Source organism: Peromyscus californicus, unplaced genomic scaffold (genome assembly GCF_007827085.1).
Source record: "Peromyscus californicus insignis strain IS unplaced genomic scaffold, ASM782708v3 Scaffold_8__1_contigs__length_139910024, whole genome shotgun sequence".
NCBI classification, from domain to species: Eukaryota; Metazoa; Chordata; class Mammalia; order Rodentia; family Cricetidae; genus Peromyscus; species Peromyscus californicus.
Window position 1 is genome coordinate 12,290,348 of NW_026294606.1, and position 25,038 is coordinate 12,315,385.

The following is a 25,038-nucleotide window of genomic DNA, read 5'->3' on the forward strand; positions in this document are numbered from 1 at the left end:
TTTGTTCCTTAGAAGCACAGTGTAGATTCATTCATGCCCTGAACAGACTGTTTGTACACACTTCCTGTGGGCTGGCAATTCTCACCCCTTGGGGGTCCAGCGGCAGCAATGAATGGAGCAGATGAAAAGCCCATGGATGGCTTTTATAAAGCAGTGGTACAAACAAGCTTCAAAACAAGGAAACTGCAGGGAGCCAAGAAGGCCTGTGTGCTCCAGACATGAGAAAGAGGAAGCCACAAACCACCAGGGGATGAGACTTGGCTGTAAATCGAGGCAGCTTGGCTAGAGACATTCTCACTGAGAAGGCTGATATTTGAGCACAAGCCTGGAGGAGATCAGGATGTGAGCCCTGTGGAAGTCTGGACAAAGAGTGGTCTGGATAGAAGGACCAGCTAGTAGGAAGGTCCTGAGATAGGAGCATGCTTGGTGTGTCCAGGAGCAGTGGAGACTTGTGTGGCTGGGAAGAAGTGAGCAAGGGGCACAATGGTAGAAGACAGGTGTGTGTGTGTGTGTGTGTGTGTGTGTGTGTGTGTGTGTGTGTGTGTGCGCGCGCGCGCGCGTATGTGAAAGGAAGTCAAATTATTGGCTTGTACTCCCAGGAAGGCAGCATAGGGGCTGATTGAGGGACTTGAGCATGATTGAGTGTTCTAGAGCCCATCAGGATTGGCCGAGCCCAAGGACCACACGAAATTGGCCAGCTGGACAACTGCTTCAGAAAGCCTGGTACTAGACATAGGCCCGTGGAGAGCTGATGGCGGCAGTGGAGAGTGACCTGCGGGTGGTATCTGCTGAAGGTGTTGCTAATGGAGTTGATGTGAAGCCTGGGGGCATGTGGGAGTAAGGAAGACTCTAGGGTAACTTGTTCTGGGTAACTGGAAGGATCTTGCTGACCGCTGAGATGAAGATGCACCAGGAGAGTCCTGAGTGGCTGTGTGGGGATCTCAGCTTTGCCCAGATGGGATGCTCTTGGAGGAGTCAAGGAAGTCATCTGTGTGTCTGCAATCTAGGGGGAAGGTCCTGCCCAAAGGTTGTGAGGTCTGTAGTTGCTGGCATAGGGATGATGTGTGAGCCAGTAGAGGCATGCCACCTCTGCTGTGGTGGAGAACTGATGAGCAACCATGGCAGGGGAGTAAGTCCTCCTGGTTAGAAATGCAGAGCTCACCTTCCTTTCCTTCCCCATCCTAGTGGACCTGTTCCCAGAATGCACTGGAACTGCGGACATCTTTTGACTGGACTCCTGTCTCTAGGAGCCTGCTGGGTCTTCATAGTGGTTGATTCAAGAGAAGCGGAACTTCCCTGTGCAAAACTACCTGGTGGCTTCCTGTTCTGCTCAGAGTAAAACCTGATCTCTGGCCCAGTCCATCAAGTCTCCATAAGACCTGTTTGTTCCTGTCTGTGACTTTGCTGACCTTATATGCTTAATCCGTTGGAAGGCTCCTCCTTGTATGCAGAGCCTGTCAGTCCACCCCTGCCTGTGTCTGCACCTACCGGTCTGTGCTGGACAGCTCCCATCCCCGCCACATCCCCTCTCTTGGAACACTGCTCCAACATCCTGCTTGTTCTGTCACACCGTATGTTCTTGAAATGGAATGGGACACGTTGCATTGACATTTTAATCAAATGGACCCGTACTGAGGGACACCTTCCATTTGCAAGTGTTTTCTAATAATTGAATTTTCAAGTTTTTAATTGTGCAGATTAAATTTTAATTAATCAACTTATTCATTCATTCATTCATTCATTCATTCATTCATTCATTCATTTATTTATTTATTTATTTATTTATTTATTTATTTATTTATTTATTCATTGTGTGTTTGTACATGGACATGTACAGGCCAGAGGATAGCTTTTGGTGTGTTGATTCTCTTCTTCTACCATGTGGGCCTAAGGGATGGAACTCAGGTTGTAGTGCTTGGCAGCTGAGCAGTCTCACTGGCCCGAGGGGAAAGATCCATCTTCCTTCCTTCCTTCCTTCCTTCCTCCCTTCCTTCCTTCCTTCTTTCCTTCCTTCCTCCCTCCCTCCCTCCTTTCCTTCCTCTCCTCCTCTTCCTCCTCCTCCTCCTTCTCCTCCTCCTCCTCCTCCTCCTCCTCCTCCTTTGCTCCTGTGAGCTCTGAGGCCATTCTCTGCCAGTGCTCAAGTTTCTTATGTAAGATGGGATGATGCTAGCTTATAACCTCTGTATATCCTCCCCACGTTAACCCATCTCTGGGGTTCTCATGATACCTAAGGCAATACAAATCTGTGTAATGGGAAAAATGAGAATCTGACATAAAGTTAATATTTTTAAATAGTACCTGGAGGGGATGGGGGTAAGCTCAGTTGGAAGAATGTTCAGCTGGCAAGCACAAAGTCCTGGTTTGATTCCTGAGGCCATAAACCAATACGTCTTTTGTTCTGAACATTTTCGATCTCAGGTTGGTGTCACTGAACCCATGGATGTTGAGGGACACCTGTAAGGTTGCTATGTATGTTCATGTATCTCTTCTTAGAATGCACCTTCCCCACCATGATTGATTTTTCAAAGATACTGATTTTTTTAAATTTTTTTATTTTTTGAGATAAAGTCTCGTGTAGGCCAGGCTGTCCTGGAAATCTCCATATAGCTGTGAATGACCTTGAACTTGACCCTCCTGCCTCCTCCTCCCAGTGCTGGGATTACAGGTGTATACCACTGTCTTAGTTACTGTTTTATTGCTGTGAAGAGACACCATAACCAAGGCAGCTCTAATACAAGAAAACATTTAAATGGGGACTTGTTTACAGTTTCAGAGGGTTATTCTATCATCATCATGGTGGGAAGCAGACAGACATGGTGCAGGAGCAGTAGCTGAGGGCAAAGGTCCATAGAAAGCAAGAAAAGAGAGAGAGAGAGAGAGAGAGAGAGAGAGAGAGAGAGAGAGAGAGAGAGAGAGAGAGAGAGAGAGACTGAGCCTGGGAGCCTGGTGTGGGCTTTTTAAAGCTCAAAGCACATTCGCAGTGACACACCTCCTCCACCATGGCCACACTTCCTAATCCTTTCGGAACAGTTTATCAACTGAGGACTAAGCATGAAAATATATGAGCCTAATGGGGGGCCATTTTCATTTGACCACCACAGCCAGCATGCCAGGTTTTGGCTATAGCATGAGCTTGCTATATGTTAGTGCTTGCTTCTGTGGTCACCCTCATCATCACATGATGTATTAGAGTCTGATGATCTCACAGGTCTTAAGCACAAAAGCCTAAAGACTTCCTGTCTGGTAACTGCCACCTGCTTCCAGATTGAGCTTCTTCGCCCGAAGCACTGACAAGCGGTGTGGGGAATGAATTCACTCTGGACCTGCCTCTGTCATGGTCGTGTGCAGCTTCAGTGTGACTTTCATTTCAGGGAGACTGCCATCTTGGGAGGGCTTGTTCCTATACAGAGTTCTTCAGAGAACTTTGCTCTTATTTTGCTCCTTTGAAGTGGTCACTGATTTTATTGAGCACACAGTGGATTGTCTCAGCCAATAACCAACAAATACCAAGTGCTTCCCATGCACCCTACCCAGGCTTGAGACATTGAGGTACCTATGGTGGGTGACCTATAGCCCTGGACTCCTGGTGTAGGGGGTGGACATGAGGAGAGGAAAGGGGAAGAGGATGAGAAGGAATGAGGAGGAGAAAGAGAAGGAGAGGGAGGAAAATGGTGGCAGAGAGGAGGAGCAGGTACATGTAAACATATAAATAATCCCAAGAGAAGAATACATGTCCCAAAGCACTGTATTATTGAAAGAACCTCATTCTAGAGAGTACCAAATAGATGATCCTGAGATACATGTAAACACTGTGCTTTGGTCCCAATGTTTTATAAACCCATCCTCCAGATGGCTTCTAACAATGCTGCTCCTGGCTTTGGGTGAGCATCCTCTCTCTCTTCCTGTAGGACACAGAGAAGGAGGTCTCAGCAACTCAGTATACATGCTGGTGTGATATTTTACATATTTTCCTGCAGCAAGAAAATAAACATTTCCCCCAATGGCTTGTGACTTTGTCCTCTTACTATTAAGTTTTTGAACTTTAGTCATTTTTACACTGACATATATTAACCCTGCATAATGATGGGCTTCGTTATGACATATTTCTACACATATATATCTTGTCATGCTCATCTTCCATTGCCCCTTGTGTCCTTTCACCCTTGCTGGTCCTTTCCCTCACTGATCTCCCTCCCTCTCTCTCTCTCTCTCTCTCTCTCTCTCTCTCTCTCTCTCTCTCTCTCTCTCTGCTGCGTTTCATTAGGTATTTAAAAACTTACTATTTATTGTATGTGCATGTGTGTGCACATGTGTGCCACAGTGAGGTTTGGAGGTCAGCGGACACTTGGAGTGGTTTCCCTCTCCATCATATGGGTCTTCAGGTACAGTAGCAGTGTCTTGACTTGCTGAACCACTTTCTGGCCATTTATCAGTTTGTTTGTTTTAACAAGCTCTTGGGGGGGATTATTTGCAACTGCATAGACTCCCTTACCAGTGCTCATAAACTTGAAGATCCGTGGGGGCATTATGCTATTAAAGTTGATTGAGAGAGGCAGGTGAGCAATGCAGATCCTAGATGCCCTGTGCAAGCCGTGCAGGGGATTTATAACTGTATTTTTTGTTTGTTTCTGTTTTTGAGACAGAGTCATATAACCCAGACTGGTTCTGAACTCCTGAACCTTCTGCCTTTACCTCCTGAATACTGGGATTACAGATGTGAGCTACCACATCCTTCCTGAAACCACATTTAAACAATTAAAAAGTTGGAAGTGAGTAAGATGGCTCAGAGATGAAGGGGACTTGCTCCCAAGCCTGATGACCTAAGCCCCACCCCAAGAACCCACAGGGTGAAGGAGAGAACTGACTCCCAAAAGTTGTCCTCTGGCCCCCGCATGTACACGACACTCTCCCTTAACATGCATAGTAAATAAATAAATATATGTAAAGACAGAGGTGATATTGATTTAAATAATATACATATGAAAGTAAGGACGGAGGATTATCATTTTAATGTGTGATCAATATCAGGATTGTGGGTGAGCTGTCTGAATCAAAAGCATCCAAACCCAGATGAGTTCCCAGTAGCTGGTGGCCAGAATGTTTAAAAGTGTGAATGTGGCTCTAAGTGCTGTGGCCACAGTCACAGCTTCTCACCATCATTAACAATATAAAATTAGAGCCAGGAGACAGGAGTGCATTTTCTTTGGTCTTCTGGAGAAATTAGATTGGGGAAGTGGCTGTAAGAGCAGATTAGATCTTTGCTGTTTATACTGTGTAATACGATGACAGAAGAGGAGTGTCTGCTTGGCTAGCACCAACATTTTTATTGACATTTCTTGCTAAATGATTAGAAGAAACTTTGCATATATAGTCTTACATATTTTTATTGTGGGAAAACCTTTACAACATAAAATCTGCATTAATTGTTTCAAGTGCACAGTTTGGCATTAATGTAGTTATGTTATTGGACAGCATTTCCACACACATCCCGTTTCCAGAGCACTCACTTGCAGTACCAAAATTCCACCCTCATCCCACAACTGCTGTTAGCCCCGCAACCGTTTGTGTTCTTTCTTTATAAATCTGAACATAACTTACATTTCCTCAAAGAGGCGATCACAGGATCTGTGTATGTGTTTTTCCTGTCAGTGTGTGTGCAGGTGCATGTGTGCATGCACATATTGAAGACATAGTCTGTAGCTGGAGAGCTTTTCTCTCTGGGTCCCACCAAGTCCTGCCAGTCCTGGAGCCCACTTATAAAATAAACACACAGACGCTTACATTATTTAAACTGCTTGGCCATTAGCTCAGGCCTAGCTCTTACTCTTATATTTAGCCCATTTCTATTAATCTTTACTTTGCCACGTGGCTTGTGGCTTACCGGTACTTTACATCTTCCTTGTCCTGGTGGCGGCTCCAGGCAGTCCCTCCTATCCTTCCTCCTTCCTCAATTCTCCTCTGTTAGTCCCGCCTATACTTCCTGTCTGGCTATTGGCCAATCAGTGTTTATTTACATAGAGCGATATCCACAGCATAGTCTACCTCATGTTTTGACGCAGGGTCTCCCCACTAGCCTGCAGCTCTCCAGTAAGGCTAGTCCAGCTGCTCAGCAAACCCCAGAGCTCTTCCTCTTCACCTCCCCAGTGCTGGGATTCTAAGTGTAGGCCATCACACAAGAATTTTGGGGTTTTTTTTGTTTTTTATTTTCAAGACAGGGTTTCTCTTTGTAACAGCCTCTGGCTGTCCTAGAATTCTCTCTATTCACCAGGCTGGCCTCAAACTCACAGAGATCTGCTTGCCTCTGCCTCTGTCTCTCAAGGCCTGGATTAAAGGTGTACATCACCACCACTAGGCTGGAAATTTTTTTTTTTTAAATTGTGTCCTTGGCATTGAACCACCAAGCTATCTCCTCAGCACCAGGATCCTTTTGTAACTAGCTTCTCTTGCTCTTGCTGTCCTCTGGTAAGCATGGTTGGAATTTCTTCCCCTCTTCTTCCTGTATGTGCAGGATCTTGCCTATCCCTTCGTTTGCCGGGGGATTTGAAAGACTTCCACCTCTCAGCTGTTGTGAATAATGGTGGCTGTGAATATTCAAGGAACAGCGGTCAGCTGGCAGCCCACGGTCTGGGCAGTGGAGCTACTGGATCCTGTAGTTACTCTCTAGTTAGCTTTCTCCAAGGAGGCAGCACCATATTTTAGACCCACCCTCATGATGAAGATGATTCTGTTTTTCTACATCTTTGCCATCATTTGTTATCATCTTTTTTTAAAAAGATGTGTGTGTGTAGGGGGGTGCTCTGGGAAGTGGGGGGCTGTGACAGGTTGTAGTGAGATAGCCAACTTGGGTGCAAGGAACTGAACTAATGTCCTTTGGAAGAACACCAAACACTCTTTGCTGCTGAGCCATCTCTTCAGCCCTCTTTATTATTTTCTTGTTCTTTTTTAGTTGTTATTTTGAGTGAGTGTAAAGCAGCCTTCACTGCAGTTTGGGTTTCTGTAATGGCTGGTGTTAGGCCCTCTTCACCTGCTCTAGAGAAATGCCTGTGGAGATTCCTTGTTAGTGGCTTGCCTTGTCTTTTGCTGCTTGGCTGCAGACATTCTTTCCGTACTGACGGTGCTGGGCCCTCTTCAGATTGTATGTTGGCACTTCTCTGGATTCCCTCTCAACCTTCTCAGTAACATCCTTCTTGGGCAGAGGTTGAATGAAGCCTGACTTAGCTACTTACATGGGATGGTAAGGGGTCTTAGTGGTTCAAAACAATCTCAAAAAAAGGAGAACCAACTTGGAGCACTCATACTCCCCTTCACAAATTTACCTCAAAGTTATAAAAATTGAAACAATTGGCACTAGCATATGCAGAGACCCAGGGACCAATGGGGGTAGAAGTGAGAATCCAGAAACACAGGCTCATGTTTACAGTTGAAAGGTATTTAAAATTTTTGGATTTTTTATTTGTATATATGTGTGTGTCTACATATGAGTATGCATGCATGCCTGTGGGGTCCAGAAGAGAACATTGCATCCACCTGGAGCTGGAGTTCCAGGTGCCTGTGAGCTGCCCAACATGAGTGCTGGTGATTGAACTCAGGTCCTCTGAAAGAGCAGTGAGCACTCTGAACCACTCATCCATCTCGCTAGCCCCCAGGTGATTTATTTTCAACAAGGGCCCCACACTATCAATAGGAAAAGTTGGGAACAAATGAGCGTGGGACAGTCGGACATCCAAAAAGAAGAGAGGGAAGCCTGGGGCTCGGCTTATAGATACCTTGTGTGAGAATCAGCTCCTTCTGGATCAACAATAAGAGCTAAAGCCATAGAACTCTTAGAAGACACATGGGACATCCCCATGACCTTGCATTTGGTGATGAGATCTCAGACATGGAACCAAAAATGAGCAACAGACTATCAAGAAATTTAAAATTCCCTTTCAGTCACTTACCAACTTGGTAAATTTTGTTTGGCAAGTCTGGAAATGGGCCTGACCTGGTATGCATGGGTAGCCTTGTGCTCTTGTTCCTAACAGGGAGTGAGGCCCTCAGGCCAGCATCACTGCCTTGTTTCAGATGTGCAGATTCCTGGGCCCCAGGGGCCTCTGCCCTTTGGTTCCTTCCCCTAAGGGTCAGCATGCTGCAGTGAGCATTGATGACTGGTCCTTTGGCCAGGAGAAAGCGTTCTTATTTATGTAGTTTTCCTTGTTCTTGTTTCACTGTTCTTACCAACATGAAAGAAAAGAAGCAGAGAAGACCCCGTGAATGCTACCAGGATCTGGCTAGTCCGGCCAGTCCTCGGAGCACTTCACAGGCTCCTGACACCCTGCTTTCAGCCCAGCTTGAGCTGTGAGCTTATTGGCCTCACAAAAGCAATTAACGCCACTCCTTCCATTGCTAGTGCCCCCTCCCCCCTCTTCTTGCTTCATTATTTCAGACACTGTGCACCTTGCAAAGAGCACCCAGCACCCTCCTGCCCTGGCTGCCTCTTCAACACTTACCCTAACATTTCCAGACAGGCATCTCCAACAGTTTGACTCTTTGATGACCAGGGAAACATTTTCCACCATCAGACAAATGTATTGGGTCCTACAGTCAGCTAGGAAGGTACCTGAAACAAGAAACAAATCATTATTTATATCAAGATTCTACAAAAGATATGAAAGTATATACCTTGGGGTTAGTGTGGTGCCCCCCCCTCCTGTGATCACCACTGTATAATCCCGGTATTTGGAAGGCTGACACAGGAGGATTATAAGTTTGAGGCCAGCCTAGGCTACACAAGATTCTCCTGTTCGTATATACTCTAACAAAGTATGGCTTACACAGAAAATTTATAGATGTGCTTTAAAATTTCTTTAAAGACCATGCCTTTTCCATGTTGTGATATCAGTTAACCTCTGTTCATTTGCCTTTTATGAATAGTTCAGGTAGGCTCTCAAGTGTGAACTTTAGGGAAATGTTTAAAGAGAGCAATGAGCTTGGCACGGGAGGCAGGGGCATACAGATCTCTTTGTGTCTGAGGCCAGCCTGGTCTACATAGTGTGTCCCAGGCTAGCCAGAGATATATAGGGAGACCTTATCTAAAACAACAAAACAAAGAAAGGGAATAATGGTTTGGTGTTCTAATGAGGGGCAAGCACCATGGGAGAGCAAGGTGACCACTTATCAGGGACAGTGTCTGCACCTGCAGGAGACGAGAGGACCTCTGGGCTCAGGATGTGGACATCGTCTGCAGGAAAGGAAACCAAATTGTTGGGCATTTTCAAATGCTGGCTCATGAAGAACTGAATTCTTCTGCTCTTTCACTTATCTCTAGTTTCAGCTTGTCATCTTTGGTGTCCTTCTGTCCCAGCAAACACCCCTTCCCAGAACACCAGCATCTCAGGGTGATCAAATCCCTCATCTAAAATGGAGAGTATTTGCCTGGGACCTCCACATACCTCCCCATAGACTTTAAACTGTACACTCAATATACTATCGACTATAGGTAAATCATTGTTACATGGTGTTGCTTAGGAATAATAATGAAGGAATGAATATGTATACCATACATATTGGATGCAGATCATCTTGTTTCCTGACATCTTTGATCTGAGGCTGGTTGAATCTGGGGGTACAGAGGCTGTAGAGACCTGCTGTGTAGCCTTGATGGACAGGAGTCATTCTTTGGGAGGTGTACATTCAATCAATGAGAGGACTTGAGCACAAGCATTTGAATACCTTCTGTGTTGGCCAAATTTTTGTTACTATAATAAAGTACCTGAGGCAGGCTACTACTTTATGTTAGCCAATGGGTCTTTATGTGCATGATGGAGAGGCACATACAGTGATAGCCTTCTTGATGGTAGCATCTCGAGATGGTACAGGGGTATTGTATACACACACTCAACACGGCTTCTGTCCATCCTATAAAGCTACCTGATTTTCACAGAAACAGTTTCTCAAATTCCCACTGTAAACACTAAGGCCATAATGAATTTTTACCCTCACAAGTCCTCACCAATGGGACTAAAACCTGAGGGACAGTGAAATCACATCACAGTCATAGCACCATTGGAAATACTTTACCAGTCATGTTTATACCCTGAATATACAATGTATTCAAAGGAGCAAACAAATTAAATTTTAAAAATTTAACTGAGAATGATTTAGGGGAAAAATTCCAAATAATTCCAAATGTTGCAAACAGCAAATTAATCCTCAGTCAGCAAAGTGTGATGGGAACAGGTGTCCTTTCCTGCGCAGATGGTCCATCCCTTTGTCTAATCCTGTGTGACATCCTGTCCATGGTGTCCATTGACAAGAGCTGGAAAAAACCCAAAGACAGAGAATGGAACACTGATTTCAAAGTTTAGAACAAATGGCAAATAGCTCCAGAGAATTTAAATATTATGGTCTATCAGCAATCTGTCATCTATCTATCTATCTATCTATCTATCTATCTATCTATCTATCTATCTGCCTACGTACCTATCTATCATCCCTCCCTCCTTTCTGTGAATAAAGACAACCCTGCCACATGCATACCAGACTCCTGGGCCCCTGGACCCTCCCAGATGTGCTTCATGGTCTATCCAAGCCTGAGTCTATACACAGTATTTCCCACTCCGAGTCCTATAGGACTCTGTACTCTTCTTTCTCCTTTTCTTAGCTGCTACATTCCTTGTCTGGGCTCTAGCTATCTCTTTCATACTCACTGCTCCCATACTCTTCCCGGCATGACTTCTTCATTCCCTGACTTCCTCTGCCACTCCCAGTGCATCTCTTGAATGAGACTCTTGTCTTCACTTAACTACCACCTTCCCAAACACAAAGCCTCACTGTCTCTCACAGCTAGTCCTCTGCACAACTAACCTTCAACCTGAGAGTCAGACAACAGATCCTTGTGGAATCCCTAGAATTTTATGATTCATTTTAAAACTTCAGATTTCAATTCTATGGCCATTTTAAGTGAATAAAAACGTTATTGAGAATGATCTAGAAAACCATCTTATGTAACAGCACAGTGCCAACGTCAGTTTTACCAGCCCCCATGTCAAGATGTTCCACTTTCCTAGTCCCCAGCAGGCAACTGTCAAGTTTAATCAGGCTGTGGTCTGCGCATCCTTTCTAGCTCTTCTGCTTCCTGTAGGAATGTATTTACTCTGCATGTGGCTCCGCACAGCAGGCTCTTCTATTGTGAGTGTTCAGGTCGGTCCCATTATCTGTCCATTAGGAACGCAACCTGGCCTGCTGTATTGCATGCATTAGTTTCACAGGGGGTTCATTTCTGTTTCTCCATGTCTAGGAGCCATTTTTAGATCCAGGAGACATCATATTACACACAGATGATTACTGCTTCTATCAGTGTCTTTCTTAAGTAACAACTTCACAGAGGTATAATTCACCCAATTAAAATGTATGATTCAGTGGCTTTGGTGTATTTCCAGGACTGAGCCCATCGTCAGTGTTAATGGTACAGGATTTCCATTGTTGTAAAGGGAACCCGTACCTCATCAATCGCCTCTCATCCCCCAATGTCTACCCACTGTATCCCACGGTAACCACAGATACACTTTCTGTCTCTGTCCTTCGGCTGTCTGGCACTATAACAAACCACAGAGATCATCAATTTAGGAAGAGAAAAATTTCATTTTGACTTACAAGTTTTAGAGGTTCCACCCAATGATTGGTTGATAACCCCCTGCTTTGAGCCTGGGTGATATTTCGTGGTAGGAATGTGTGATGGAGCAAGAGAGAAAAGGGACGAGACTGGTCCCTCAATCTCCTTTGAGAACAAACCCTCAGTACTCCCCAAACTTCTCACTAGACCCTTTTCTAAAGCTTCCACAGCCATTAGCACAGAGCTTTTTAGAAGAAACATGTGAGCCAGGCGGTGGTGGCACACGCCTTTAATCCCAGCACTTGGGAGGCAGAGGCAGGTGGATCTCTGTGAGTTCGAGGTCAGTCTGGTCTACAGAGTGAGATCCAGGACAGGCACCAAAACTACACAGAGAAACCCTGTCTTGAAAAAACCAAAAGAAGAAGAAGAAGAAGAAGAAGAAGAAGAAGAAGAAGAAGAAGAAGAAGAAGAAGAAGAAGAAGAAGAAGAAGACATACATGAGTCTGACACAGGCTCACAGGCTTTCGCTTCATTTTCCTTCTTAAATTCCCTTTGCTGAACACAGGCTGGGAATGGCAGGAGCAAGTGCCTTGTCCTTCTCCTAGGGAGGCAGAGCTTAGTCTCCCTCCTTAATACCATCCACACTGAAGTTTTCACAACGAGACTGGTCTGGGAAATTTTCCTTTTATTCCTGGTGTGTGTGTGTGTGTGTGTGTGTGTGTGTGTGTGTGTGTGTGTGTGTGTTGCTGACTTGACACATATATGGTGGTGACCCTTGGCAGAAGTCATTTCTCTTCTTCCATTATGTAGGTCCCAGGGATTGAACTCAGGTCTTCAGGTTTAACAACAGGAGCCTTTACCTGCTGGCCTGTATTCTTTAAGTTTCAAGTGTGAAGTAACTTGCCATTTTGGTATAAACCCCACTCATCTTTGCTGTAAAATCTCTTTATATATCAGGGGTTTCATGTGCCGTGTTTTGGTTGAGGGTTTTTCTGTCTTTCATCATGAGATACTGGTATATATTTTTCTTGTCTGCTTTTTGTATCAAGATCATACATCTGTCTGCTTTTTGTATCAAGATCATACAATATTAGACTTAAGAAAGAACAGGAATACTATTTCTTTAACTTTTTTGGTAAGAGTTTAAGAAGAATTGATACTGTTGGTTTTGTAAGGGCTTGTGGAGCTCACCATGAAGTTGTCTAGACCTGGGCTTTCTTTGTGGGTAGCTTCTAGATACTGATTTAATACTTTAGGAGGATACTCATGTTTTTATTTCTTTTTGAGTCAGTTTTTCCAATTTTCATTTATTTCCCCTGCATTATCTGCCCTGTTGGCATGGGGACAAGGAGCCCTTCTTCATATTCCTTATAGTCTTTTTATTTTTGTAAGGCCAGTCATTTTGTCTCCCATTTTATTTCTGATTTTAGTAATTTGAGTGTTTCTACCATTTGTATAGATATCGTAGCTAAAGATAAATTATCATTTTTTAATTTTAAAAGAACCAAGTTTGAGGATTTTTTTGATTCTCCATTCTTTATTCAGTTCCACTATAAATCTGAGGGCCTCCTGCCCCTGACTGTCACATTGCTAGAATTCACACAGTTCCTCACACCAACACTGAGATGTCAATGGACACAAACTTCTTGTTTTTCTTACATTTTCTCCTTTCCATATGGCCCTGCCTTGGGACCAACAATCTTCCATCTATTTGCCATCTGGACAACCCCAGTCCTCCATGATATGCTCCTTGGGCTCCAGACAGAGTCCTGTGCCTCATCGGATCCTCCTACTTTTTCCTGTAACTGTACGTACCAGCATATGCTGTGTGGGCCATACTGAATCCACTCTTGTGCTTTGTGGCCCCAGACTGCTCAAGGGTCCTTTTGGGTAAATGCCAAGTTAGAAGTGTCTATGGGGGTATGTATTTCGTTGATATGGAGTAGATAAATGGTTTTTAGGTGGAACACTATTGTTTACAGCTCAGGTTGGAGCCCTTACATTTGAAGCTGGGGATGGAGTTATTGCCTCAGACCTCTCTCCTGTTGAACTTCACACCCCTTGAGTACCTGACTCTTTCCAGGTTCATGCTTCTGCACTGCGAGAGGAAAACAGCTCCTCACAGCCCACCCTTCATTCAGCTCCTCCAGATCTCTCTCCTCCATCAAGTACATGCTTGTACTTTAATGAAGAATTGTGGAGTTCTCTATTTCTGTCTGAGTCCCACCAGATAGGCAGGAGCCTGTATCAGATCCTTGCAGACACAGCAGCTTCCTGAACTCTCACGGCAGGTATTTCTCTAGACAGATATGCTTAGGTAGCTATGGGTGCTGGCATGTGTGGTGTTGCTTCTGAGGCCGCTGAATTATGGAGACAGCACAGTACCAGACACCACATGTTAGCTCACTCTTCAAACTCCTGTGCTGTGGGCCGAGGACTCTTTTGGCAACATTAAGGCTCAGATCTAATGGCATGTTACCCTATAGACGGGTCTTTCCATTCAAGCTAGAGCTAAACAGCTATAATACTAGACCAAAGTCAGTGAGGACACAGCCTTCCCAGCAGTCACAGCCTCCCACACTGAGGCTGCAAAGGGACATTACAAATCAGATTCCAGATGCCACTGATTTTGTTTTTCAGTCTGAATTGCAGGGCAATTTGTTATAATGCTGCATGCCTAGATTGGTCTTAATTATCTCATGAACATCTAATAGACTTAATCAAACTCCTGAACAGACTTCCATTAATTAATGGCCTGGCATCTTCCTGTTTTCTCTTTTAGCATCGATGTTTAGTCAGTTGTTTGGTGTGTTCCAGTGTATGCCACAGAAACGGACAACTTAACTGAATCGGTTGTTTGGCATATGCCGGCACATTCCAGAATACTGAAAACTTAGCTTAGTCAGTTTGTAAGCAAATGTGCCGGACAAAGTCAGAAGGTGGATCTGCTGTTCTCTGGTGCAAAACCATTTCCTGCCTATATCACCTTCAGTTAACAGCTTCTACTGGACTCTGGAAATTATTCTGGTCAGCAATACTTGCTACTACTGTTCCTTAGTTACTCAAAAACTGAGGAAGTGGAAAGTTAGCATGCTGTTTGCCTGCACAACAATAGGCTGCTGGCCGCGTACGCCCATGTCTAATGTCAGTTTCAGTTTAAAAAATGTGGCTAAATTTTCTGTGCTTTTGTGTTGATGTGCCGTTCTTTGTCTAAGAAGGCATGGAAGGAAGGTATTTGATAGTTTGTAAATGAAGAAAGTACATTTAAAAATATTTTAGAGTATGTGTTTTTGATTCTGTGTGTGTGTCTATGTGTTAGTCTGTGCATGTGATTACAGGGGCCCATGGAGTAAAGAAGCAGGTGTCAGACCACCTGGAGTTGGAGTTACAGGCAGTTGTGAGCTGCTAGACAAAGGTGCTGAGAACCTTGGGTCCTTTGCAAGAGCGGAATGTGCTTTTAACCACAGAGCCATTTCTCTAGCCCCAAAGAAAGTACGTTTGCACACCTTTTATACTAGTGGGTAATGCTTGCTGGGAAGGAAACGTTCACTGGATGCAATCTTAGTAATAATACATACCTTGTATTACCGTACTCATAATGCCAATTACTTATGATTTTTAAGACATAAAGCATATACTTGTTTTAGACTTGATGACTAAAACATTCAGACTCATTAGTTAATGTTTAAGTCTTCCTACCCAGAAGACAGCAGTCTATACTGTGAGTTGAGTGATACCCAAGACAAGGTGGCCAAGCCTGCCTATGGCAACCTGTGGATGTCCATGATGTCCCTCCATGGTATATGGTGTTGGGGACATAGAATTCCTGGTCCCTTGTTTCTATTGTGGTCACTATTCAACAATGGTAATGGCCTCAACTTGTCTAAGAGGTGGAGGATTTCACGGACTGATAGAAACACTAGTAATATTCAACACTACATGATGAGAGCTTTCCTTTTGCCTATTTATTCCTCCCAGAATTTGGAAAGGAAGTAGACCAGGGGTGTGTGTGTGTGTGTGTGTGTGTGTGTGTGTGTGTGTTGTATACATTGTGTACATATTTGTGCACACATTCGTTAGAGTGTACATGCACATGTGTGCATACATGTGGTGGCTGGAGTTTGACACTGGGCATCTTTCTCTTCCACTTTCCATCTCATTTACTTACAATTTTTAGTTTATTCTTTGAGCACTTCATACATGTATACAGTTCATCTCAATCATGTGTCTTCCCCACCGGAACTCCTCTGAATCCTGCCTTATCCCCTGTTTCCGACTTCTTGTCCACTTTATTTTCACTCTGTTGAGTCCAATCTTTGCTATGCATATACACATGAATGTGGGGCCATCAACTGGAGCATGGCCAACTCTCTCTCTCTCTCTCTCTCTCTCTCTCTCTCTCTCCCTCTCTGTCTCTCTTCCTGTCTCTGTCTCTGTCTCTCTCTCCCTCTCCATCTCTCTCCTCTCTCCCTCTCTGTCTCTCTCCTCTCTCTGTCTCTCTTCCTGTCTCTCTGTCTCTCTTCCTGTCTCTCTCTGCCTCTCTCTTCCTCTCTCTGTCTGTCTCCCTCTCTCTGTCTTTCCCTCTCTCTCTCTTCCTCTCTCTCTATCTCTCTGTCTTTCTGTCTGTCTCTCTCTTCCTCTCTGTCTCACTCTCTGTCTCTGTCTCTCTCTGTTTCTCTCTGTATCTCTGTCTCTGTCTCTGTCTGTCTGTCTCTGTCTCCTCTCTCTCTCTCCCTCTCTGTCTCTCTTCCTCTCTGTCTATCTCTGTCTCTGTCTCTGTCTCTCTCTCATGTTGACAGTGTCTCATTGAACCTGGAGCTCACACATTCAGAAGGGCTAGCTGGTCAGGGAGCTTCATGGGTCTACCCGTCCCCACCCCCACCCCATCCAGGGCCGGAGTCACAGAGCTATGCCACTAGGCCTAATGTTTGCATGGGGACTGGGGATCTGAATTCAGGTTCTCACGTGTGAGCAGCAAGCGCTTCACACACCAAGCCGCCATCCCCCCAGTCCCATCACACCTTGTTCTTAGGCCTAGCATGCTGTGTTTGCAGTTCCTCTGGTGCAGCTGTGAGGACTTTGTACACTGAGGCTTGTGGCCCGTGTGTCAGGCACGCATCCCCCATGGTCTGCCTTCAGCCTACCTGTCTTAGGCCGACTCGACTCTCTCTTCTTCCTGGGCAAAAGGCCTATGCGTTAGCGAACATGCTCAAAGTCAAGGTCAATACAGAAGAATGGACTGACTCTCGTTAGCTACAAAGTGGCTTGGCTGCCCTCTGGGAAACTGAGGACTAGTCAAGGGAGTTTGAATTTTGAATTGTGGAAGTAGGTAAATGGAATCTGGAATGGTTTTTAGGTGGGGATTGTGAACATAAACGTCACTACCTGATGTTCTTTAGCAAAATCAGGCAAAACCATGCTTTGGGGATTTTCAAATTAACTCTCTTAATGTCTGCTTCTTTGCTAGGTACCTCCTGGTCAGTAGCTTGGAGTTCTGAAGCAACATGCCGGAACAGAGCAATGACTACCGGGTGGCGGTGTTTGGGGCAGGTGGTGTCGGCAAGAGCTCCCTCGTCTTGAGGTTTGTGAAAGGGACCTTCCGGGAGAGCTACATTCCAACTGTGGAAGACACCTACCGGCAGGTGATCAGCTGCGACAAGAGCATATGCACACTGCAGATCACTGACACCACTGGGAGCCACCAGTTCCCTGCCATGCAGCGGCTGTCCATCTCCAAAGGCCATGCCTTCATCCTGGTCTACTCCATCACCAGCCGGCAGTCCCTGGAGGAACTCAAGCCCATCTATGAGCAAATCTGTGAGATCAAGGGGGACGTGGAGAGCATCCCCATCATGCTGGTGGGGAACAAGTGTGACGAGAGCCCCAACCGGGAGGTGCAGAGCAGCGAGGCGGAGGCCCTGGCACGCACGTGGAAGTGTGCTTTCATGGAGACGTCGGCCAAGCTCAACCACAACGTCAAGGAACTCTTCCAGGAACTGCTCAACCTGGAGAAGCGCAGGACCGTGAGTCTCCAGATCGATGGCAAGAAGAGCAAGCAGCAGAAGAGGAAGGAGAAACTCAAGGGCAAGTGTGTGGTCATGTGAGAGGCTTTCATTAGAAGGAGTCGCTGCCCTTAGGGCCTCTCTCTTCCTCCCCCTGTGAGCCCCACCGTGTCAGGGCAGCATGTCTGATGCCCATGTGTTAAACATTGCATTTGGCTGTGACACACCCTGCAATGTCCTCAAGAGGCATTCCATACACCCCACCAGCCCACCCCTCAGGAGTTGCAGAATCTGCAATGCTCTCAGCATTCCCAGAAACCGAGGCCAGTCCTGAGTGGGCTTTAGCCACCTGAAGGCGAGGGGACTCAGAGCTGTGGACATAGGAGAAACTGAGAGTACTGTGTAATGCATGTGTGTGTGACAGCAGGTTAGCCCATAGCTGCTGGTACCATCCCATACCAGGAAAACTTAGTTCAGAAGCCACTAACCTCTTTGGGGGAGGAGCAGGCAGTCAAAGGACCCTGGTGGTTCCTGTTAATGCATTTTTAGTGGGATTAAAGATAAAATACCATAGCCCCTCCAAACGATGCTCACGCTGTTCCTCCTGGCACACACTGAGGAGATGCTCTCACTTCCTCAGAGCCTTCTTACATGTGCTGTGACCGCCTGTTAGGAGTGTACACTTCACATGCAGTACGAGGCCACATGTGGCATGATGTTGTGTTAGCCCTTCTCCAGTCTTTGAGTCAGGACGTTGTGACATCATGCAAACATCGCAATAACGCCCCCGTGTATGTGTGTGTGTGTGTGTGTGTGTGTGTGTGTGTGTGTGTGTGTGTGATACTTTGAGGGTCCTAGAAACGTGAACTTTCTTTTGACCTCCGAGGGTTGCCACTTCTCCCAGCCCTCAGATTTTTAAATAAAAGCAAATAAAGTAGGCATTTTTTAGACTCCCACCTTCCCCTCCCCTAAGATGGTTTTCTTGTCTTAAATAACTCCATGTGTACCCAGCTGCAAAACAGCCAACCAAGAGCATCTAATAACCAGAAGCACACCCATTTTTCTAAATGACACGAGCATGCAGATGCTATGCGCTGCACCTTAATGAAATACTTTGAAACAGACGTCATTCACTGTGTTTTTAACAATTTATCTACTTTGGGAGTAGATTGCTAGAAAATGCATTTAGTCAACAGTAAATTTTTTTCCTCGTCCCTTGCTAAATGTCCTTAAGTTCTTCAGTGCAGTGTGCACCCTAGAATGAATTCTTCCCAATGACTGTGCGTGTACCCTGGGTTCTTCAGAACAAATCAGCCACTGCTTGAGGCATCGGAGGCCACGGCAGCTGCAGATAGGCTGCTCTCTCTTTTCTGGGCACAGTGCTCTCAGCTTAGTCCAGTTTGCCTGCCATCCTGGAGTCTGGCTGGCTTTTGATTCTTGACAATTCCTACTCCCACAGCCAATGAGAAGGAGCTCCTGTTTCACCTGCTAGGACAAACCCATGCTGGCCTTGGGTGCTAGCTTGACCATTCTCTTAGCCATCTGACCGCTGCCCAGTCAGCAGGCAGAGGAAGCTGCAGCACTGTGAGGTCCTATGCAGTGGCCTATGGCCACTGTGCGGAGCTCCCAATGCCGGTGTGTTGTGGTAGGCCTCTTGTTCCGTCTATGCCTCCAGAGCACACTGTGTTCAGACACCTTTGTTTCCTTCAGACCTCTATAATGCAGTCTCTTTGGCCTGGCCCACTCTGCTCGGTCAATCATAACTCACCTTGGTGATATGCTGAGGGTTGGGAAGGTCCCTCAGAAAACCATATGGCTCAGTGATCTTACTATTTCTGTGGACTTCTAGAACAAAATCCTTGCAGACCTGGGCAAGCAGCTGCACTGAGAAATGAGGAAGCCCAGGAATCAGCCATGAGCTCAAAGCACTTGTGCCCATTGTAGGCCCCCTCTGAACTTCTTCTATTGGCTCTTTATGTTCCCACAAGCCATTGCCAATCACAGGAAGATCGAGCTGTGGAGTGTTCTGGAATGTTTTTAATGTGTTGTTCTATTTCTTTCTATTTCTGTTCTCAGAGAAAGTGTATCACCTTGCCATTGAGGTGTGGGATTAGTGAAGGAAAGACCATGGCTCCATGGTTGACATGATATATATATATATATATATATATATTTGTGGCGATCCCTTCACAGTTAGGAAAATCCCGTCTCTCCCACTGATGGTAACCAGTTTATATGGGACATTGCTACAAGCTTCCCTACTCCCAGTGACCACCTGTCAGGGTTCTTTCTGCTCTTTCCGTCAGTTCCCACATTCCTAAGTATTTCAGGCTTCATCGACATGAGACTCTCGTGGTTATCCATTATAAGTCTTTGTTCCTTTCTGTTCCGCCTGTGAGTTTAGAGGGTGGGAGGTCGGTAAGGCCTCCCTCATGGGCTTCATTCCAACACTGCTTTCTAGAGATTGAGCTGAGCATTGGGTGGCTATCCCAACATCACCTTTTGCAAACTCCCCTCTGCCTCAGGAGCTGAGGATGCAGTACCACTGGGCCAACGGCTTTCAGCTTTGCTTTGGTCCCATTCCAAGTTATAAAGCTGAGATTCTTGGTAACATCCCATGTTGCACACGGGACTGGAAACTTCTGACCCAGCCCCAGCTCATGATAAAACTTGAAATATTGCTTTGAAGATGGCACTCTGGGGTTAAGCACGGGACTCCATGAGTTCCCTAACCCCCACTAGTTCCCTCTCCATTCAGTGACAAGCCATGGGCATGCATCCAATGCATCTAGTCCAACAAAGAGCAATATCCAATTGTCCACTAGATCTAAAATTATATATATTATGTAATTTATCTTCCTGCACTTTTGAAGTATAAAGTAGTAAATTGTATATATCTATCTCTATATATCCACAAGCTAGTATATCTGTTTCACTATTTGTAATATTTGAGAACTGCTCATTCTTTGTAGAACAAAAAACAATGTATTAAATATTTTAAAATTGCGCTGTGATATTCCTCCCTGCCCCAAGTTTGTAAAGTGTTGCTTCTACATAAGCCGACTGGAAATACCATAGCCAAGGGAGCATGTGGAACTCCTACAAGCCACATCCTGGGATTCAGTAGCCCACAAAGACCTTGTGTCAATCAAATACCTGCAGAGAGTGATCATTGGCGTGTGAGACGCTGGCACATGCTCCCACACCAGGCACGTGCTATTCCGGTTCTGTACTTGGTTATGTCTGACATATTCTATGGTTACGAAGATCACCTCATACAAGGTCCTAGCTGCAGTGATGGACTCAACCCATGGAACCAGTTACAATAAAGCTCAGTAATGACACTCTGGCTGGAAAGAGGTTTGGGTTTTTATTTTGTGTATGTGTATGTGCATGTGTGTGTGGGGGTGCTATGGAGGCCAGAGGCCAAGTGTAGGTGTTGTCTCAGGAGCCAACCACCTTGTTTTCTGAGACAATGCCTATTACTGGAACCTGGGGATTGTCAGTTTCCCTAGCTGGCTAAGGAGCCCCAAGGATCAGCCTGTCTCCACCTCCGTATTACTCGGCCCAGCTTTTTAAAAAACAAAACAAAAACCACGGGTTCTGGGTTCAGATTCAGGGTCTCATGTTTGCACGGCACCCATATTAACAAGTAAACTCTCCCTTCTGCCTCACGATCTCTTTTTTAAAACAGAATGAATGTAAGTTAATGTTTTCAAGTTTAAACAGATGAGTTCCAAATGGGAGGGATTTTTTTTTTTTCCAGAGAGACACTTAAGCCACACACACTATGACATAGAGGGCTATGAAATCAGATTCCAGGTGTGTTTCTGTGTTCCACCGTGCACACCTGGGTTTTTGTGGGGGTGTCTGAGGATCTGAACTCGGGTCTTTGCACTTTGCTGACTGAACCTTCTGCTCAGCTCCTTGCTTTCACTTTTTAAGGGTTAATCTGGCTGGCATGGTATGGACCAGCTGCTCTGCCAGCTGCAGCCATATGACCTTGGAGGATTGCGGGCTCTAAGCACATCTTGGATAGAAACAGAAGCCTGCCTGGATGTTTCCTAGGCCATTTCCCTCATTGTTCCTGTCCCTGGGTGGAAATGAAGCAGATGCCCCAGGCAAGGACAGGGGAGGGGGTTGGGGGTGGAGTAAGACACGAAGAAACAGCAAGGAAGGCAAAGTCTTTTTTCTTTTTCAATTCTGCACACCCCCTCCCTTCAGGCATTTAAATAAGGACAAACCCCCCGGTATTTGTTCCTGGGCTTGGTTCCTGCCCCCTCCTCATTCTTCTTACTCCACAGACTGTGAAATAAAACCCATTTAAAAAAAATCAGGAAACAGACCAGAAATGGCAGTCCTGACTCTGCCACTGACTGAGTGACAATGGTTAGTTTACACTCTCTGTGGTTCTGCAGAATGGGGCTTACCAGAACCTGCAAGGCGGGCATGAGGTTCGTTAAATGATGTCCACAAAGCTCTGGGGGCTGGCTTGTCACATATGAGCCTTCAGTGGAAGCAAGCGAAACCCTGCTGAGGACTACATACTGTTGGAATGTCTGCAGTGCAAAATCTGACCTGTGCATGGAGAAAACCACAGACACTTTACCATTTTGAAGTCCTTGGAACAGCTTTCTGGCCATGCTGTCTGCACACCATTCCCTTCAATTCCTGTCTGCTTTCCCTTCAATTCCTGTCTGCTTTCCCTACCCATCTCATAGTTATGGTTACTTTATTCAGCTCTTCCTATCTCTTGAGGGAATCACAACGAGCAGGTCCCTCGATTCTCCAGAGTGAAAGGATATGCTGGCTGCTGCTTACAAGACTTCCTGAGCAGATGAAGTGCTACAAAGGTCTTGAGACTCAGGAACATCCCACTGCAGCAGCAGCAAGAGATGTTCTTGCTGCCTTAATTAGTAGAAGTATATATATATACATATATATATATATGTATATATATATACACATATATATACATATATATATACATATATGTATATATATATGCATATATATATATCAGCATGTGTTCCCAGATGACAAGACACTATTTTCACACCAGTCATCTCCAGATACCATTGGTGACTTAATCAGAGAAAAACTGGGTTCACAAATCAAGAATGATTTGAGATACACATATATATGTATACATACATACATGGAATGTTTTAGTGGAAAAGTTTTACTGGCTAGAGCTTAATTAAGCTAAGCAGGGAATTAAATTACCCAGAACACTAAAAGAATTGAAGACTCCTCTTAATTGACATTTTTTTCTAATCACCTTTGAGTAAATGAGCTTGGCAGTGTCTTTGGAGCAGGGCCGTTGCTTTCTGTGGAGGCTGTGCGGCCTTCACAGGTGGAGAGAGAGAACGCGAGAGATGTGATTGGGGTGGACTGATTTGCTAGTCCCCTCAACCATGGTTGGAAATTAGGAATCATCGCTTTGGGTTGAATGAGGCCCACAAACACTTACACGACTTAGCACTGTGCTGTCCCAGAGTGAGCCCTCCATACGCACCATTCTCTGGAGAAAGCTGTTCCAGGCGGAAGGAAGCTGGAGATGGCCCCTGCCAGTCACGCACCAGCCAAACCCAAGCATTCCTTTCCTTTTCTGTCTGCAAGGCAGGCTGGGCTTTCCACTAATCAATGAGGACTCATCTGAAACACGTGGTCTGGGATTGCTCTGCTGGGATCTGTCTTTTTTAGGTCACATTTTTACTGCTTCTTTCCACACTCCCAATCCAGGCTGCCTGCTTCCATTCACACATAGCCTGAAATAGCTACTCTCAGGAAAGGCTAAATATAGGAAGCTTGAGACTGCCATTTACCTTCCCATTAAAGAAGCCTTCATTCTGAGTTCTCTATGGAGAGGGTGTGTAGTGGGCTCCTGCTCCCAGTGCCAGGGAGACCCCTCGATTTCAAAAAGCCTCTCGATGCAGGTGCTAGGTCAGCCAGGACCAGTGGACATAGCTGAGGGATGGAGACTTCCTGGAGGTCTGTTCCCCTCCATCATTATCCACAGAGGCTGTGATGGGCTATGAGTGCCATCCACCAGAAAGCCCATGCTAGGTTTGTGTAGCAGAAATCTCCAAGACAAAGGCTGGGGTGGGATTTTCTAGTTGTGTTATAAAGCGTTCCTTGATGGCAGCCCAGGGGACATAGGGATTTCTCTGTGCTTTTCCAGCTTGGTTACAGCGAATGGTAATCAGAATAGACAGCCCACAGACAGAAGCCAATGATGAAGAACGAAAGCCAGCCAGGTCAGTATTCCATATGGGAGCCTTCTAAAATCCCTGGGAAATAGCCTGCCCTTATACTCATTGCCTGACATTAACATGGTCACCTCATCTTCTGGGAAAGGACATCCCTTGTAGAACTCAAATGTTAAAATAGAATTGCTATTCTGGAAGGGTGAGGATGGGAGACATGGCTGATTGTCCACTCAGCCCCGTCTGAGTGTGTCTGTGAGAATGCTTTTTGGAATATACAGAGCAAATTCTAGGATGGCCAGGAAAATACAGAGAAACTCTGTCTCAAAACACACACACACACACACACACACACACACACACACACACACACACACACACACATCCCACCACCACCACCACCACCACCACCACCACCACCACCACCACCATCATCATCATCAATCATTGTCATCATCATCATCACAACTGGAAACTCAAATTGGTTTTTCTGTTAGACTATCCCCACCTGGAATTCACAATCTTAACAAAAGAGAGTGAAGAGTCTATGAAAATTAGGATACAGGACACCATAGGGTGTGAGAGTAAGAGACAGTACCCCACATGGTGTGACAAGGGTGGTCACATGGCGTGACAAGGGTGGTGCCTGCACACCAGTCCCTCCTCTCATCATGGTACATTGCATAGACATTTGGTTTCAGTTATTTTCAATTCCATGAAGTATCTATTTGCTGTTGATTTAGAGAAGAACAGAAAGTCAAAGTCTCATTCTGTTGAGTAAGATCTTGGAGGCAAATGATCCAGCAGGTCGAGGTAAAGCAGTTTAGCTCCTTGTTAATGAAAAGGAGTGATGAGGTAGGGTTGTAGCTCAGTGAATAGGGTGTTTTCCTAGCATTAAAAACCCCGCATCCTACCCTCAGGACTATAAACTGGGTAGAGTGGTGCATCCCATAATCCCAACAGTTAGGAGGACCAGAAACCCTAGTTCATCCTCTGATACCTAGGGAGTTAGAGGCCGGTTTGGTCTATAGGAATGCCTGTCTCAGAAAAACAGTAAGAACCAGAAAAGACAGGGAAGAGGTGGGAAAGATGAGGTAGGTTATCTGAAGATGTTCTGGGGTAGCCAATGCTGGAACAGTGCCCAGGAGAAGAGAAGTAGTCTCAATATTAAAACTTGTTGCCATGACAATTAGTCAGAGGATGCTGGGGCCATTTTTCAAAATAAGAGTCCTAG

At 45.4% G+C, this 25,038-nt stretch overlaps 1 protein-coding gene and 1 long non-coding RNA gene across 2 annotated transcripts in view; one reads left to right on the top strand and one right to left on the bottom strand.

The window, feature by feature from the left end:
- Positions 1–20,944, top strand: part of Diras2 (DIRAS family GTPase 2) — a 32,359-nt gene extending 11,415 nt beyond the window's left edge. Inside the window, exon 2 of the mRNA XM_052728127.1 lies at positions 17,061–20,944. Coding sequence (XP_052584087.1) covers positions 17,098–17,697 — 600 coding nt within the window. The 5' untranslated portion in view covers positions 17,061–17,097 and the 3' untranslated portion in view covers positions 17,698–20,944. The remainder of the gene's footprint in view (positions 1–17,060) is intronic.
- Positions 18,416–24,129, bottom strand: LOC128103606 (uncharacterized). The gene is made up of 2 exons (XR_008215736.1): positions 22,877–24,129; positions 18,416–22,173 (listed from the first exon to the last, which is right to left on the bottom strand). It is a non-coding gene; the product is annotated as an uncharacterized LOC128103606 (long non-coding RNA).
- Positions 24,130–25,038: the final 909 nt, after the last annotated feature.